A 14,561-nucleotide genomic window follows, 5' to 3' on the forward strand; every position below is an offset into this window, starting at 1 on the left:
TATATAAACGACTTAGACGATGGGTTAAATAGTGATATTAGTAAGTTTGCGGACGACACTAAAATAGGACGCCTAATTAGGTCAGGAGACGACGCCCAGATTCTGCAGGATGATCTTGATAAACTGTTAACATGGTCGGTGAAATGGCAAATGAACTTCAATATCTCTAAGTGTAGCGTGTTAAACGTAGGGCTACACAACCCCGAAAATAGATACAACTTAGATAACACGTTTTTAGAAAAATCTGAGTGCGAGAGGGACTTGGGAGTTCTGGTGAGTCCGGACCAGGAAGCAGTGCATTAGCGCCAGAAATAAAGCTAACAGTGCATTAGGCTTCATTGCTAGGATGGTAACGAATAGAAGTGCAGAGGTAATTATTAAACTCTATCTAGCGATAGTTAGACCCATCCTTGACTATGCGGTACAGTTTTGGTCTCCATCCTACAGAATGGACATAAATTCACTAGAATCAGTACAGAGAATAATGACCAAAATGATACAAGGACTCGGAAATTTGCCTTACGAAGAGAGGCTTAGGCACCTAAACTTACACTCTCTGGAAAGACGCAGAGTGCGGGGTGATCTAATAGAGGTGTTCAAGTGGATCAAAGGCTATAACAAGGGTGATGCAAACAAGGTCATCATAATAAAACAACAGGGCAGGACTCGCAGTAATGGGTATAAACTGGACAAATTTAGATTTAAGAAGGAAATAGGTAAGAATTGGTTTACTAATAGGGTGGTCGATGAATGGAATAAACTTAGTGACCATGTAGTAAGCGCTGAAACTATCAGTTGTTTTAAAAAACGATTAGACAACTTTATGGATGGGGATGACAGGTGGTGATGGATACGGAGCTGCCTAGTGTAGGCCTTATGGTCTTTTGCAGGCTCCTTTATTTCTCATGTTCTTATGAGGTAAAGTGTTCTGAAGCTTAGGTCTACATTACCATCCTGCAAGCTGCAAAAACTACCTGGGGTACAGTGTATACCGGTATTTAATATGGAATGTCAGCATACGCGGATATGGACATACACGGTAATATCAGGAACCTAACCCCAGCGTTATTTGAGGGAATCTTGTAGTGTGATGCAAAATACATATGGCAGCCAATGCTGCACAATAGAATTTGTGGTGTACTGAAGTGGTTAAAATGACAAACAGGAGACTTTTTTTCTACAAGGACATAACACAACACAACCACAGGATTCTTTTCATACTAAGGATGTGACAAACAGTATGCACCAAAACCACCCCTATAGAACACCTATACACAAACAAAAATCCTCTTGATAGAACATCAAATAAAAATGACAGGAACAGAATTTTATTCTAGAACACTATACAAAACCACAGCAACCCTTCACGCTACATCTCATAAGCACCACCAACAGAATGCAACAGTAAAATCATACCAGCAGCATACTACTCAAACATAATCACAACCTACCACCCAAACACAAAACATCTACACAGAAACACATCCACATCCAGATAACTAAACAAACACTTCAAGAAAGACCACCAAACTAGATACTCCAACAACAACAACCCCAGAGTCAGGACAGAGTCCACTTGGCCAGACTGCGGTGTGGCCACCACCCAGCACTTCTAAGCTACCAGAAGAGGCTGGATGACCGCATTGTGAACAGCTGCCCAGGATGTAACACTTCACTGCATACCATACAACACATAATGGAAGACTGCATTATACACAATCATGCGTGCAAACAACACAACATACACTCTATAAAGAATTTGTGGGAAAAGCCAGTTTCGGCTGTGGCATTCCTTGGGGAGACGGGACTGCTCGGACAGTCTAGGGAACGACAACAACAACAACAACAACAACCCCTAGATATAAGCCCCATAGAGAAAAACCTCCAACACCAGATGAAAACCATACTAGCACGCCTGCACTCAGGACACCATCTGTCATTAAAACAGTACCAACACAGAATAGGCCTGACCATAGATTCAAACTGCTCCAAATGCAACCACCACACAGAGGAAACAGATCACCTCATACTACAAGGCCCTACACTGAAGATCTCCAGACAACAGCACAATATCTTTTCTCTAGGTGAATTATATTCCTGCCTGGAGGCTGTTGCCAGTTTCCTGGAGGCTACATATCATCTGGAAGAGAAACCAGGGGCAACATAATGATTGAGCTGATTTGATTTTCTGATAATCTAATATGCAATAATGTCTTAAATATTTATCTTATTTGCATTTCATTTGCCTATTAGGGTGCTTCTTTGTCTTTGTTGGAATGGCTTAATCGCCACCAAAGCCCATTAAGAAAAAGAGAGAGAAAGAGAAAGAGAGAGAGAGGGTGGGGGGGTAGAGGTTGACAATTAATTTCTTAAAGGTTTATGGTTAAAAAATCCAAACTAAGGTCTTTTATTGAATGACCAACCCTTTTCAGTATACTTCTTCACTTGATCCCTACTTTCACTTTTAACCCATTAAACTCCGATGACAAGATGTCTTGTCATTTGGTCAAATAAAACAAAAAATCATAAAACACCAAAATGTTTGATCCAACACCAGAAAAATATTACGTAAGTCCACCTCGCGTCGGTAGCGAGCGAAGCGAGGACGGAAGTACGATTTTTGTGGTGTTGGATGAAGAATTTTGGGGTTTTTTGATTTTTTGTTTTATTTGACCAAATGACAAGACATCTTGTCATCGGAGTTTAATGGGTTAAGCCAAACATAATATGCACTCTTAATATAAATGAGCAACATGTTCACCGTATACATTAATGACATGAATGAAGGTGTGGAGTACTATTTGAATTTCTTTACAGATGATGCAAAATTACTAAAGAAGGTAAAAACGGAAGAGGACTGCAACTCATTGCAACAAGATCTGGACATGATCTGGAATTGGACTCAAAAGTGGTAAGTAAAATTTAATATAAAGAAATGTAGTATAATGGATTTTGGAAAGAGTAAAAACAGAATATCAAAAGATTACAGAATTGGAGAAGAAAAAGTAAAAAATAGCAAACTCGGAAAAAGATCTTGGAGTGATGATTAGAAAGAACATGAAACCGGATAAGCATATAAATAAAATATTCAGAGAAACCTAAAATTTATTGAGGTCAATCAAAGTGGCATTTGCTTATTTGGGAAAAAAATGATAAAGAAAATACTAACTACACTAATAAAACCAAAACTTACCTAGTACCAAAAAGAATATTAAGAAACTAGAAAGAATACAAAGAGCGACAACCAAACTAGCACTGACTCTTGCTGAACTAACATATGAGCAAAGACTGTCCAAATTGAATCTACCAACTTTGGAACAAAGAAGAGAAAGAGGAGATTTGCTGACTATCTACAGAGTAATGAAAGGAATGGAATTTTAAACAGGAACAACTTGTTAGTGTGGGACAAAGGTAAAACAAGACACGGAAAAAAACTGAAAAAGGACAGTTATAGAAAAAACTTGAAAAGGAACAGTTTTCCACACAGAGCAATAAATACATGGAACAAATTAGACAACAAAACAGTATGTGCAAACACTATACAAGATTTTAAGATAAAACTTGATGCAGAGAGATACAAAGACGGGTCACCACAAGCATAGCTCCCCTCCTGTATATTACAACTAGGTAAATACTAGGTAAATAAATCTTTAGATAGTATCCTATAGTTAAAATAATAACATTAATTGTTGCCTCATGTTTCACAGACAACTTGATGCCCCACAGCAGCTGGCAATGGTCCTCATATCCTCCCACAGATCTCTATGGGAAAAGATTTTGTAATAATGCATGTTCTGTATTAGCAAGGGACTATTTATATATGTGTCATTAGCCACTAGCAGGAGGGAAGTATTTACCAGTCGCCAGCTCTCTATGTGTGAAATGGTAGAGGAAATACAATCAAAGTTGGTGGAGAGAGATCTTGGTCCTAGCCTAAAGACCAAGCCCTCTTGGGGCTGCATCTCCAGATGAAGGTGAGGATGTTGATAGGTTTTGAAGGCAAATGACTGATGTTCATCTCAGAGAAATATTTCATGTAAGTACTCATCACTAGTTTCCTGATGGTAACATCTACTAAATGATTCTTACCTAAAAGTAGACTCTGCTTTCCTAAGTATATATACTTCCTAATGTTCTCCCTGTTAAAGAAGAATAAAAAGAACATATATACACATACCAAAAGGCCCTTTCTAATTGATAAGGGGGTGTGATCTTACAATACATATACTAAAAGGCCCTTTCCTCCTTAAAAAAAAAGGATAACATAAAAAATTGCACTCCTATCCCCTGCAATGGTAAGTACTATGCCTGCATATCTTTAACAATTTGAGAGTAAAAAGTTTAGTAAAAAAATCTATGACAAATTGATGGTTCCTCAAGGAACACAGTTTACAATAAATGTGGATGTCCATCTTCATCCAAGTATTATAATTGTGACTGAGTGTGTACATGGTCTATGCAAGATCTTGTGATTCACTGCCCTGATGAATATTTCTAAAGTGAAATCAGGAATATAGATTGCCTTCCATTGTAAAGGAATAACATTAAACCATTATAGCATTTCCTAGATTCCCATTCATCATTTCTGGGAGTATGTATTACAGTACACTTGAATACCTCTACTTCATATCATCATTGTAGCAAGATTTTGTTCTTTACCCCCTTCTCTACTAGAACTACGGAGCCTACACCACAGTTGCAGTAGGACTTATACTTTGTCTGGCCACCATACATCAGCCAATTAATCCATTGCTCCAGGTCTCTCTTGCAGGAGGCCTACAGTTCCCAAATAACCAGCAATGGCCAATTGACAGCTCCACAAGTCACTCAAGAAAGAAATATTGGGTTGTTGTCAATGGAATGTTAGTGCAGGGCAATACATGACAAGCTGTTCAATGTCTTTTGTGTGGTGGTTGCATCTACAGCAGTTTCATTCTGTGGCCAGGCCTATTCTATGTTGGTATTCACTATGAGAAACAACACAGTGTATTTCATAATCCTTATTCATAATATAATTATACAAATATTACATCATGTGACCTACCTGAAATATACACATATGAGAGCCGCGACAATCAGAAAAAGAAGGGCAAAGATTACACCAATGATAATGCCATTATTAGACTGAGGTTCTTCTGTTGTTGTGCTATAATCATCAGTACCTGTTCAAACAAAAATATATACATGTATACATATATGTAAATGAGTAGTGTTAGAAAAAATATAATCAATAGCATGTGCAAAACCTTAAACTCACTAACAACAAAAGGAAACACCTAGTTGTAATTTACAAAAGATTCTAAGCAGCTGTGTTTATCGAGTGACCAAATTGGTAAGATAAGTTTCAAATAAATAGTGTATCAAATACACAAAATGGAGAAAGAAAAAGAAGAAAGAAGAAAAAGTGAACCAACGAAGAGAGGTTTAGACATAGCAGAGTTGAGACACTCCTAGGGATAATACCAAAAAAATCATGCATGATTGATACCCCAGAATCAACTCAAAGGTGGTACACCAATGTTTTTTCAGGTTTCCAAAAGAAAGAGGATTATCAGGCAGAGGTTTAGATGTGGAAAGAGAAAGTTATGAAAATGTACAAAGAAATTAGGATATTGCTGATTTGATTGAGAAATGAATAGATTTGAAAGATGAATATAGGGCAATGTACAGAAAAATACACCAACTACAAAGAGCTAATGACAAGATGAACAGAGAGATTGTTAGAAAATGAATTAAATATGGTCAGAAATGATAACAAAAGAATGAAATATGAAGATAAAAGTAAAAATGAGGCACTGAAAAAAGAAGTCAAAGAACAAATACAAGCAGTGACCAAGAAAGTAGGAGAAACAATTAAGGAGACAGATCTCCAAGAAATAAAGAATCGATGGAAACTAGAACAAATCAAGAAATAACCTTTAAATAAATAGTACAACAGTGGGTAAAGGAAAATGCTAAAGAAAGTAATTAAAGCAATTAAAGGAAAACTGGGCATGAGGCACAATGGATAAAAAAAAGTGCATTGTAGCTTATGGTATTAAAGAAAAACAATATACACAGATACCAAAGAGGAAAAGAAGAGAAAGAAATTGCAAAAGCAATTCTGAAAGCGATACAAGAGGGATAGGTAATGGACAAAGAGATAGAGGTAGTACATATATGGGACAGTACTCTAGAGGAAAACAGTACAGTATAGGCCACTAAAAATTAAACTAAAGTCACAAATGATAGCTGAAGAAGTACTATCAAAAGCAACAAAGCTGGTAAATAGTGAAAATTACAAAAATGTATGGTTAAAAAAAGAGAGACGAATGTAGTCATAATAGAATGAGTTTTATTTTCAGAGTACTGGACCTGAACCTGAGAAAGTTGTATATAAAAAAAAGAAAGGGAAACATAATAAGATATATATATACACTAACATAATTGGCATGATTTCAGGACTAAACAAATTAATGACTGTCAGTAGAGACGCCAGATATAACAGTAATTGTGGAGACAAAATTAAAAGGTCCACTACCATCAAATATTGTGGGAGTCTACTGTATATAACCATTGGGCAAAAAATAGAAAAGAAAAACTGGGTGGAGAAGTCATGTTTTTGGCTAAGAAAGGCTTAAATGTGACAAAGATAACAGAAGGAAAAAATAATGTGGAGTTGATTATGATTAGAGTTGAAAACAGAGACATGAAAAGTAGAAAAATTGTAGGAAAATATGTGCCCCTAAAAACATAGTCTTGGACAGATAGTGATAATTCCAAGATGTTGGAAGACACAAAGAATGCATTAATTGAATTACTGAAAGGAGGAAACACAGTCATTATGGGTGACTTTAATTCAAAAGAATTATATTGGGAAGAAATGAGAGGGAAAGGTGAAGACCTTTGGAGAAATATTCTACTGGATATGAACATTGAATACACATTGAGTCAATGGGTAAAGGAAAATACCAGGTATAGAAACAATGAAAAACCATTGTGACTAGATTTGATATTTACATCAGAGCCTGAAATCGTGGATAAAGTGAAATACAAGACACCAATTGGGAAGAATGGCCACATACCAATAGAGTTAGAACTAAAAGAACAGGTTGATTTGAGAAGATATGAGAAACATAGAAAAGGAAGACTAATGCACAACAACACAGATTTTGAGAAACTTAGAAAATTCTTTCAAAATGCGAACTGGGAAAACTTCTTAAATAAAGAAGCAAAGATGGAAGAGAAATGAAACATATTAAAAGAAAATTATAATGAGGGAATAGACAAATACATACCAAAAAAGAAATAAGAATGGGTGTACATAAAGGGCTGGTACAACAAAAAAATTTATGAGGCTAAAGTTAGAAGTGACAAAGAATAGATAAGATGGAAAAAAATAAAATAAAATAAAGTAAGTGGCAAATATACATCAAACTAAGAGATGAATATGTAAAAATACAAAGGGAAGAAAAGAGAAACTATGAAAAGAACATAACAGAAAAATGCAAGGACCAACCTAAACTATTGTAAAGGTACATGAACGACAAACTAAAAGATAAACACAAAGTAGTGAAACTGTATCAAAGGAATAATGAATATATAGATGATGTAGAAATGGCTGAAATTATGATCAAACATTTTAAATTTGTATTCACAATTGAAAGTACACAAAATTGGGAGGAAGGACAGAGAGAAAGATCCCACCCCAATGAAAGAAATAATGGTGACATACAAAGAAATAAGGGACCAAATCAAAAACCTTGATGTCAGAAAGTCACACAGGCCAGATGGAATTGCAAATTAGATATTAAAAGAATGTGTAGTTGAACTAACAGATAAAATACAGAAGATAATTGATTTCTTACTCAAAGAAGGAAAAATACCCCAAGATTGGAAAAATACAAATACAGTATTGTACCAAAATACAAAGGAGGGGACAAAGAAAATCCAACAAACTATAGATCAGTTTCCCTTACAAGCACAGTAGCAAAAATATGCAAAAAAGTTATCGAAAGTAAATGGATTAAACATTTGGAAGAGAATAATACACTAAAGACAAAACAGTTTGGATTGCCACAAACTTGATTTGCTTTTACTCTGGGCTAATAGAAATAATGCAAGAAAGGGAAAGATGGGCAGATTGTGCCTTCTTAGATTTACAAAAAGCATTTGATAAAGTACCACACAAAAAGCTACTTAGAAAAATTGAAATAAAAGGTGGAATAAAAGAAAAGTTATTGGAATGGATGGAAGATTTCTTGAATGGGAGAAAAATGAGGGTGGCACTTAGAGACAAGAACTCAACCTTGGAAGAAATGATAAGTGGAGACCCACAAGGATCTGTATTGGCTCCAATAATGTTTGCCATATTATAAATGACATGGATGAAGGTGTAGAATGTTATACAAACTAATTTCTAGATGATGCAAAACTACTAAGGAAAGTAAGTACAGAGGAAGATTGTAAATCACTACAAAGAGTCCTGGATAAAGTCTGGGAATTGAGTCAAAAGTGCAAATTGAACTTCAACATAAATGTAGTGTAATGGAATTTGAAAAAAAAAAAGTAAAAATAGAATATCGGGACAACCGCAGATTGGTACAAAGGAAGTTAAGGAAGTTAACCCAGAAAGGGACCTAGGAGTAATTATCAGCAATAACATGTCACCAGACAAACATATCAACAAAATAGTTGGAGACACCTTCAATTTACCAAGATCAATGAAAGTGGCCTTTGACTACTTGGATGAAGAAATGGTAAAGAAAATATTAGTTCCATTGATAAGACCTAGATTAGAATAAATTAGATAAGGCAACAGTGTGTGCAAACACTATTCAAGAATTTAAGAACAAACTTGATGCTGAAAGATACAAAGATGGGTCACTATGAGCATAGCTCCCTTCCTGTGTAATACAACTAGGTAAATACATGTGACCAAGCTTTCAATTAACCCATTCAACTCCGATGACAAGATGTCTTGTCATTTGGTCAAGTAAAACAAAAAATCATAAAACACCAAAATGTTTGATCAAACACCAGAAAAATATGACGTCAGTCCTCGCTTCGCTGCGAGCGAAGCGAGGACTGACGTCATATTTTTCTGGTGTTTGATCAAACATTTTGGTGTTTTATGATTTTTTGTTTTACTTGACCAAATGACAAGACATCTTGTCATCGGAGTTGAATGGGTTAAGGAAAAAAATAGGATAGGCTAGGATTTTGTGTTGAGGTTAGGCAAGCATTTTCCATCTTTACAATCACAGTTTAAGTTACAGTTAGGGCCCCATTTTCCATTACTGCACTCTGCATTGAAATAAAGATAAGATCAAGGACAGTTCGTGTTAACTTCACAATTGTAATTATAGGTACTCCTCGTTTAACAACCTACTCGGTAAACGACAACTCGGAGTAACGACGGGCTTTATGACGTCGTTTAACGTAAATCTCCCAAAGTTACGACATCGTGTACGATGATTAAGTTGGCTGAGGCAAATTTGTATGATGTTATAAATGAACTTGTACGGTGGATATTAGCTGTGAGGTAAAGTGTTCTGAAGCTTAGGTCTACATTACCATCCTGCAAGCTGCAAAAACTACCTGGGGTACAGTATAAACCGGTAGTGGTAAATTTTAGTTTCAACCATGGGCGCAATATAACAATAGAAAATTAATTATTAATTTTGTAAATTATAATGTATCAACGTAATATGCAATTTTGTGAGCGGAAATGAAAAAAAAAATGCTAAAACAGATTTCGTAAGTAACGAAGTCATGTCGGACGAATGGTACACCATGTTTGTTATGATAGATGCCAATGTCGAAGAAATGAAAGGACAATAAATTAATTCGTCTAACCTAAACTAAACTAACCTAACCTGTGTTTAATAAATCATTACCTGCAAATTAAATGGCATCCGGCTCGTCGTCGTGAGAGATGTTGGCAGACGACAAGATGGCGTCCCGAGCCTATGCTACCGACTTCGTTCATTAGCATATTTTCTTATGCAAGGTATTTTTTACTTTCATTTCCGCCCACAAAATTGCATATTACGTTGATACATTTTAATTTACAAAATTAATAATTAATTTTATATTGCTATATTGCGCCCATGGTCGAAACTAAAAAAATACCCCGGTATTCAATATGGAATATCAGCATACGCGGATTTGGTCATATACGGTAATTTTAGGAACCTAACCACCGTAAATAAACAGTAAATAAAGCTTTAATGTACTGTATAAAAGAGGGAAAATACACGAAAATAAAGATACATGTATTGCTGGACATTGTACATACAGTACATGTACGTATATGTATACACTTGCGCTTAACGACCAATTCAGTTAACGACGGCGCGCTGGTCTCAATTGTCGTCGTTAAACAAGGAGTACCTGTACTTTCAATGAAAATTCAGAAGAATGAAATATCAACATTTATCATTTCAATTAGGGAAAAAAATAGGATAGGAAATTTTGCATTTCAAAGATACAGAAGATGAATGTAGCTAAACATTACAAAACTGACTTACTGCCACTAGAATTTTGTGTTGAGGTGAGGCAAGTGCCATTGTATTTGTTGCATTTTCCATCTTTACAATCACAGTTCAAGTTACAGTTAGGGCCCCATTTTCCATTACTGCACTCTGCATTGAAATAAAGGTAAGATCAAGGATAGTTCATGTTAACTTCACTATTGTAATTACTTTCAATGAAAATTAAGAAGAATGAAATATCATCATTTATAATTTTAATAAAACTAAATCTTACAACACATTCTTAAAGAAATAAATAATAAATGAATAAATAGATAAGATAAGAGGATCTACTACCACAATATTTGAAATGCTCCTCCTAATATTCATCCTTGAAATCTCATTAATTCAAGGTGATAGGGACAACATCCTCCAATTGCATATAAAGCTCTCATGGTACTATCCTCCCTTTCTTGTCCTCTTACCCCTTTTCTATTTTCATTCCACACCTCATTCCCTCTTGAATCCCAAGAGTACCAAGTAAATTTCCATCTTAGCTTCCATCCTATTCACTCCTTTTCCTTCCCTGTCCAAAATACCAAGAAAAACCAACCTTTCTCACATCTGGCACCAAAATATCCTGCCCCACAAGTGCAGCCAAATGGTTCTTCAGCACAGAGCAAAATTCCTGCAGTAGGAAAGATGTGTTATGACTTTAATGATACTGTAACTAAATGTGAACATGTTGGAGGGTGGAGGGAAGGCAAGGATGGCCCTTTATCCACAAGGAACTAAGAGAATTCCAATATGGAAACAAATGGATGTTGAATGGGTGGAGGGTGTTTGCATGCCTTGGCTGATAACCTCCCTGGTGAAGGGGAAGAGGCCTTCAGTATATTGATAGATAGATTTTCATATTCTATGACATGTCACTGACACATAGGGCATGGGTATGGTCCCAAGCCACATCATGGCTAAGGCAATAGTGCCCGTCTTCTAGGTAAATTGAGATTGGTATTAGGTTGCCTTAAATTTAGGAAATAAGATAGGGGATCATAAAACATAGAACTTATGTAAAATGATCAGTTATAAAAGTTTTTGCTGCACAGACAGCAGAGGACCACACAGCTAGGACCTCCCTATGCCAGGGTCAGAGGTTGCTATAAATATTGATGCAAAGATGTAGCATCCTTGGAAAATTTTAAATGTATTCTTTCTTGTGTTAGATAACTAGTGGTTGAAGCTAAAAGCATACATACATACATACATATACCAAGGCTTTTTCCCCCTTACAAGGGGGGTAGCCAAAAAGAAAGAGGCATAAAATCATTCCCACCCATTCCATCCCTGAATACACTCCACACCCCTCCACCCTCCCTCATATCTTAGCACCTCCTGAATGACAGGTCATCCCTGCACCTTGTCCACCGTCCCGGGTCAGAAGCAGTGCTGCAAGACACAGCACATCCACAGCAAGGCCGCTTCATTAAATCGGCGACCCCCCCTCTCCGTCCCCCCATTGCATAAAATGAGAGGACGGGGAGAAATCCCTTCGGGCTGCGTCAAATTTTGCTCACACATACTACCTCATCCCCCATCCACCTGCCCATTCCACCTCATGCTATCCCAACATCATCCATATACAACCATTCTCCATTCACCCCTGTCTTCTGTCCTCTCCCGTCCTTCCTCAACAGACATTCCCCTCTTCTAAAGCTAAAAGCTAAAAGCAAAGCAGAAAAACAAGGATCTCATTCATTATGACACTAAACAATTGCTACAACTCTGGATTGAAGAATTTATGCTTGAATGGCGCAACAGATTTTCTGTAATGAAACCATCAGATGAAAGTCCACAAGGGGTAGTAGGAGCAAATACTGATGGAATGGACAGGAGATGGATGAAATTCAAAATCAACTCAAGACGCAACAATCATCATTCTTGGCAAAAGGAGAACTAAGTGGAAGACATTGATCATCCACAAAGCATGGACAGTTATATGAGAGACAGAAACAAAAGCTATATGTTTAGTACAGTACTACCTCTCATTAACGGACTAAAAGAGGGGTAACGGTGTCCGTTGATGTGAATAATCCATTGATTTGGAGTGGTTTTTGGGTGGCATAGTGATTGCACAGCAGCACTAAACAACAAACAGCACCAAAAACACAGCGAAAACACCGCAAGCACAGCTAATTAACGTCCGTTAATGAGAGGTCTCACTGTAATATGAAGATGATGAGCTAGTACTTAGAAAAGAAATTGCTAAATAATGAAGTTTCAATAGTGAAGTCACAAGATGTGCAAATATTATAAATGAGAATATCTAGAAAACCCAAAGTTGCAGATAAAGCACATAATTCTGATGTAGGTCATGTAGTTTGTAAAGCTTATGATATAATCAAAAACATCACTGGTGTAGAAAAGAAACCATAGAGAATGCCAGTATATGTTCTCAATGATGAACTAACATTAATGGATTGCATAAATTCACATTGGGGAAAGCATTTTAATATTGTTATTAATAAAACTTTTGATGAAGCTTACATTATTCAGATACCTGAACCACAAATATTTCATATTGAAAATAACAGCAGTGATGGAAACTGAAAGAGGATTCAAACAATTTAAGCACCTGAATCAGAGGGAATAGCTGGAAATGTTTTAAAAACTAACTCTGATAACACATTAAATATTCTATCAAAATTGTTTCAAGGAATAAGAGATGCTGAGGTCAGATGAATGGAAATAAAAGGTAATAACAATAATAACAATAATAATAATAATAATAATAATAATAATAATAATAATAATAATAATAATAATAATAATAATAATAATAATAATAATAATAATAATAATAACAACAACAATAATAACAATAATAGTAATAATAATAATAATACATACATACATATACCAAGGCTTTTTCCCCCTTACCAGGGAGGTAGCCAAAAAGGAAAAGGCATAAAATCACTCCCACCCATTCCATCCCTGAAAACACTCCACACCCCTCCACCCTCCCTCCCATCTTAGCACCTCCTAGATGACGGGTCATCCCTGCACCCTGTCCACTGCCCTGGGTCAGAAGCAGTGTCGCAGTACACAGCACATCCACAGCAAGGCCGCTTCATTAAATCGGCGACCCCCCCTCTCCGTCCCCCCATATAAAGGAGAGGACGGGGAGAAATCCCTTCGGGCTGCGTCAAAATTTTGCTCACACACACCACCTCACCCCCATTCCCCGTCCATTCCACCTCATTCATCACAACATTTTCCATATACAACCATTCTCCATTCACCCCTGTCTTCTGTCCTCTCCCATCCTTCCTCAACAGACATTCCCCTCTTCCCCAAAGCCCCCTTCACCCCATCCATCCATCTCATCCTAGGACGTCCCCTCATGTTCAGTCCCTCCACATCTGCCTTCCATACCTCCTTTACTAGTCTTTCTTCACTCATTCTTTCCATGTGTCCAAACCATCCTAATACTCTTTCATCAACCCTATCTCCCAGCTCCCTTTCCACCCCTGTTCTCCTCCTCACCTCCTCATTTCTTACTCTATCTAGCCTAGTAACCCCCATCATACTTCTCAGACACTTCATCTCAAACACATTCAAGCTCCTTGTCCTTCCTCTCTTATGTTCCATTTTTCTGCTCCATACAGTGCTGTTGGCACAATCACTCCTTCATACAGTCTCCTCTTAGCATCCATTCCCAAACTTCTATTCCTCATTACACTTTTTAATCCACCAAGGCATTTACTCGCTTCTCTCAATCTACATTCTACCTCCACCTTCACTCCACCTTTCCCTGCCATATTTGCACCCAAATATCTAAAACTATCCACTTCCTCCAGTTGCTCTCCCTTAATGCTCATTTCCAGATTACTGCCACTTTCACCCCTTGTACATCTCATCACCTTACTTTACCCACATTTGTCTTTAGCTTTCTTCTATCACACACTCTCCCAAACTCTGTCACCAGCTTCCTCAATCCCTCCTCCGATCCTGCCACAAGTGCAGTGTCGTCCGCAAACAACAGCTGGCTCACCTCCCACTTTTCTCCATTTTCCTTAACCATCTCCAATCCCTGACCCACTACCC

General features: G+C 36.9%; 1 protein-coding gene across 1 annotated transcript in view; it reads right to left on the minus strand.

Annotated features, from left to right (window-relative positions):
- Window positions 1-14,561, minus strand: part of LOC143030414 (receptor-type tyrosine-protein phosphatase alpha-like) — a 292,993-nt gene that overhangs the window by 140,167 nt on the left and 138,265 nt on the right. Inside the window, exons 12-15 of the mRNA XM_076193561.1 lie at window positions 11,068-11,142; window positions 10,512-10,625; window positions 5,045-5,162; window positions 4,090-4,139 (exon numbers count right to left, since the gene is read on the minus strand). Coding sequence (XP_076049676.1) covers window positions 4,090-4,139; window positions 5,045-5,162; window positions 10,512-10,625; window positions 11,068-11,142 — 357 coding nt within the window. The remainder of the gene's footprint in view (window positions 1-4,089; window positions 4,140-5,044; window positions 5,163-10,511; window positions 10,626-11,067; window positions 11,143-14,561) is intronic.

This window comes from Oratosquilla oratoria, chromosome 12 (assembly GCF_046742065.1).
Source record: "Oratosquilla oratoria isolate Oo_2021 chromosome 12, ASM4674206v1, whole genome shotgun sequence".
NCBI lineage: Eukaryota > Metazoa > Arthropoda > Malacostraca > Stomatopoda > Squillidae > Oratosquilla > Oratosquilla oratoria.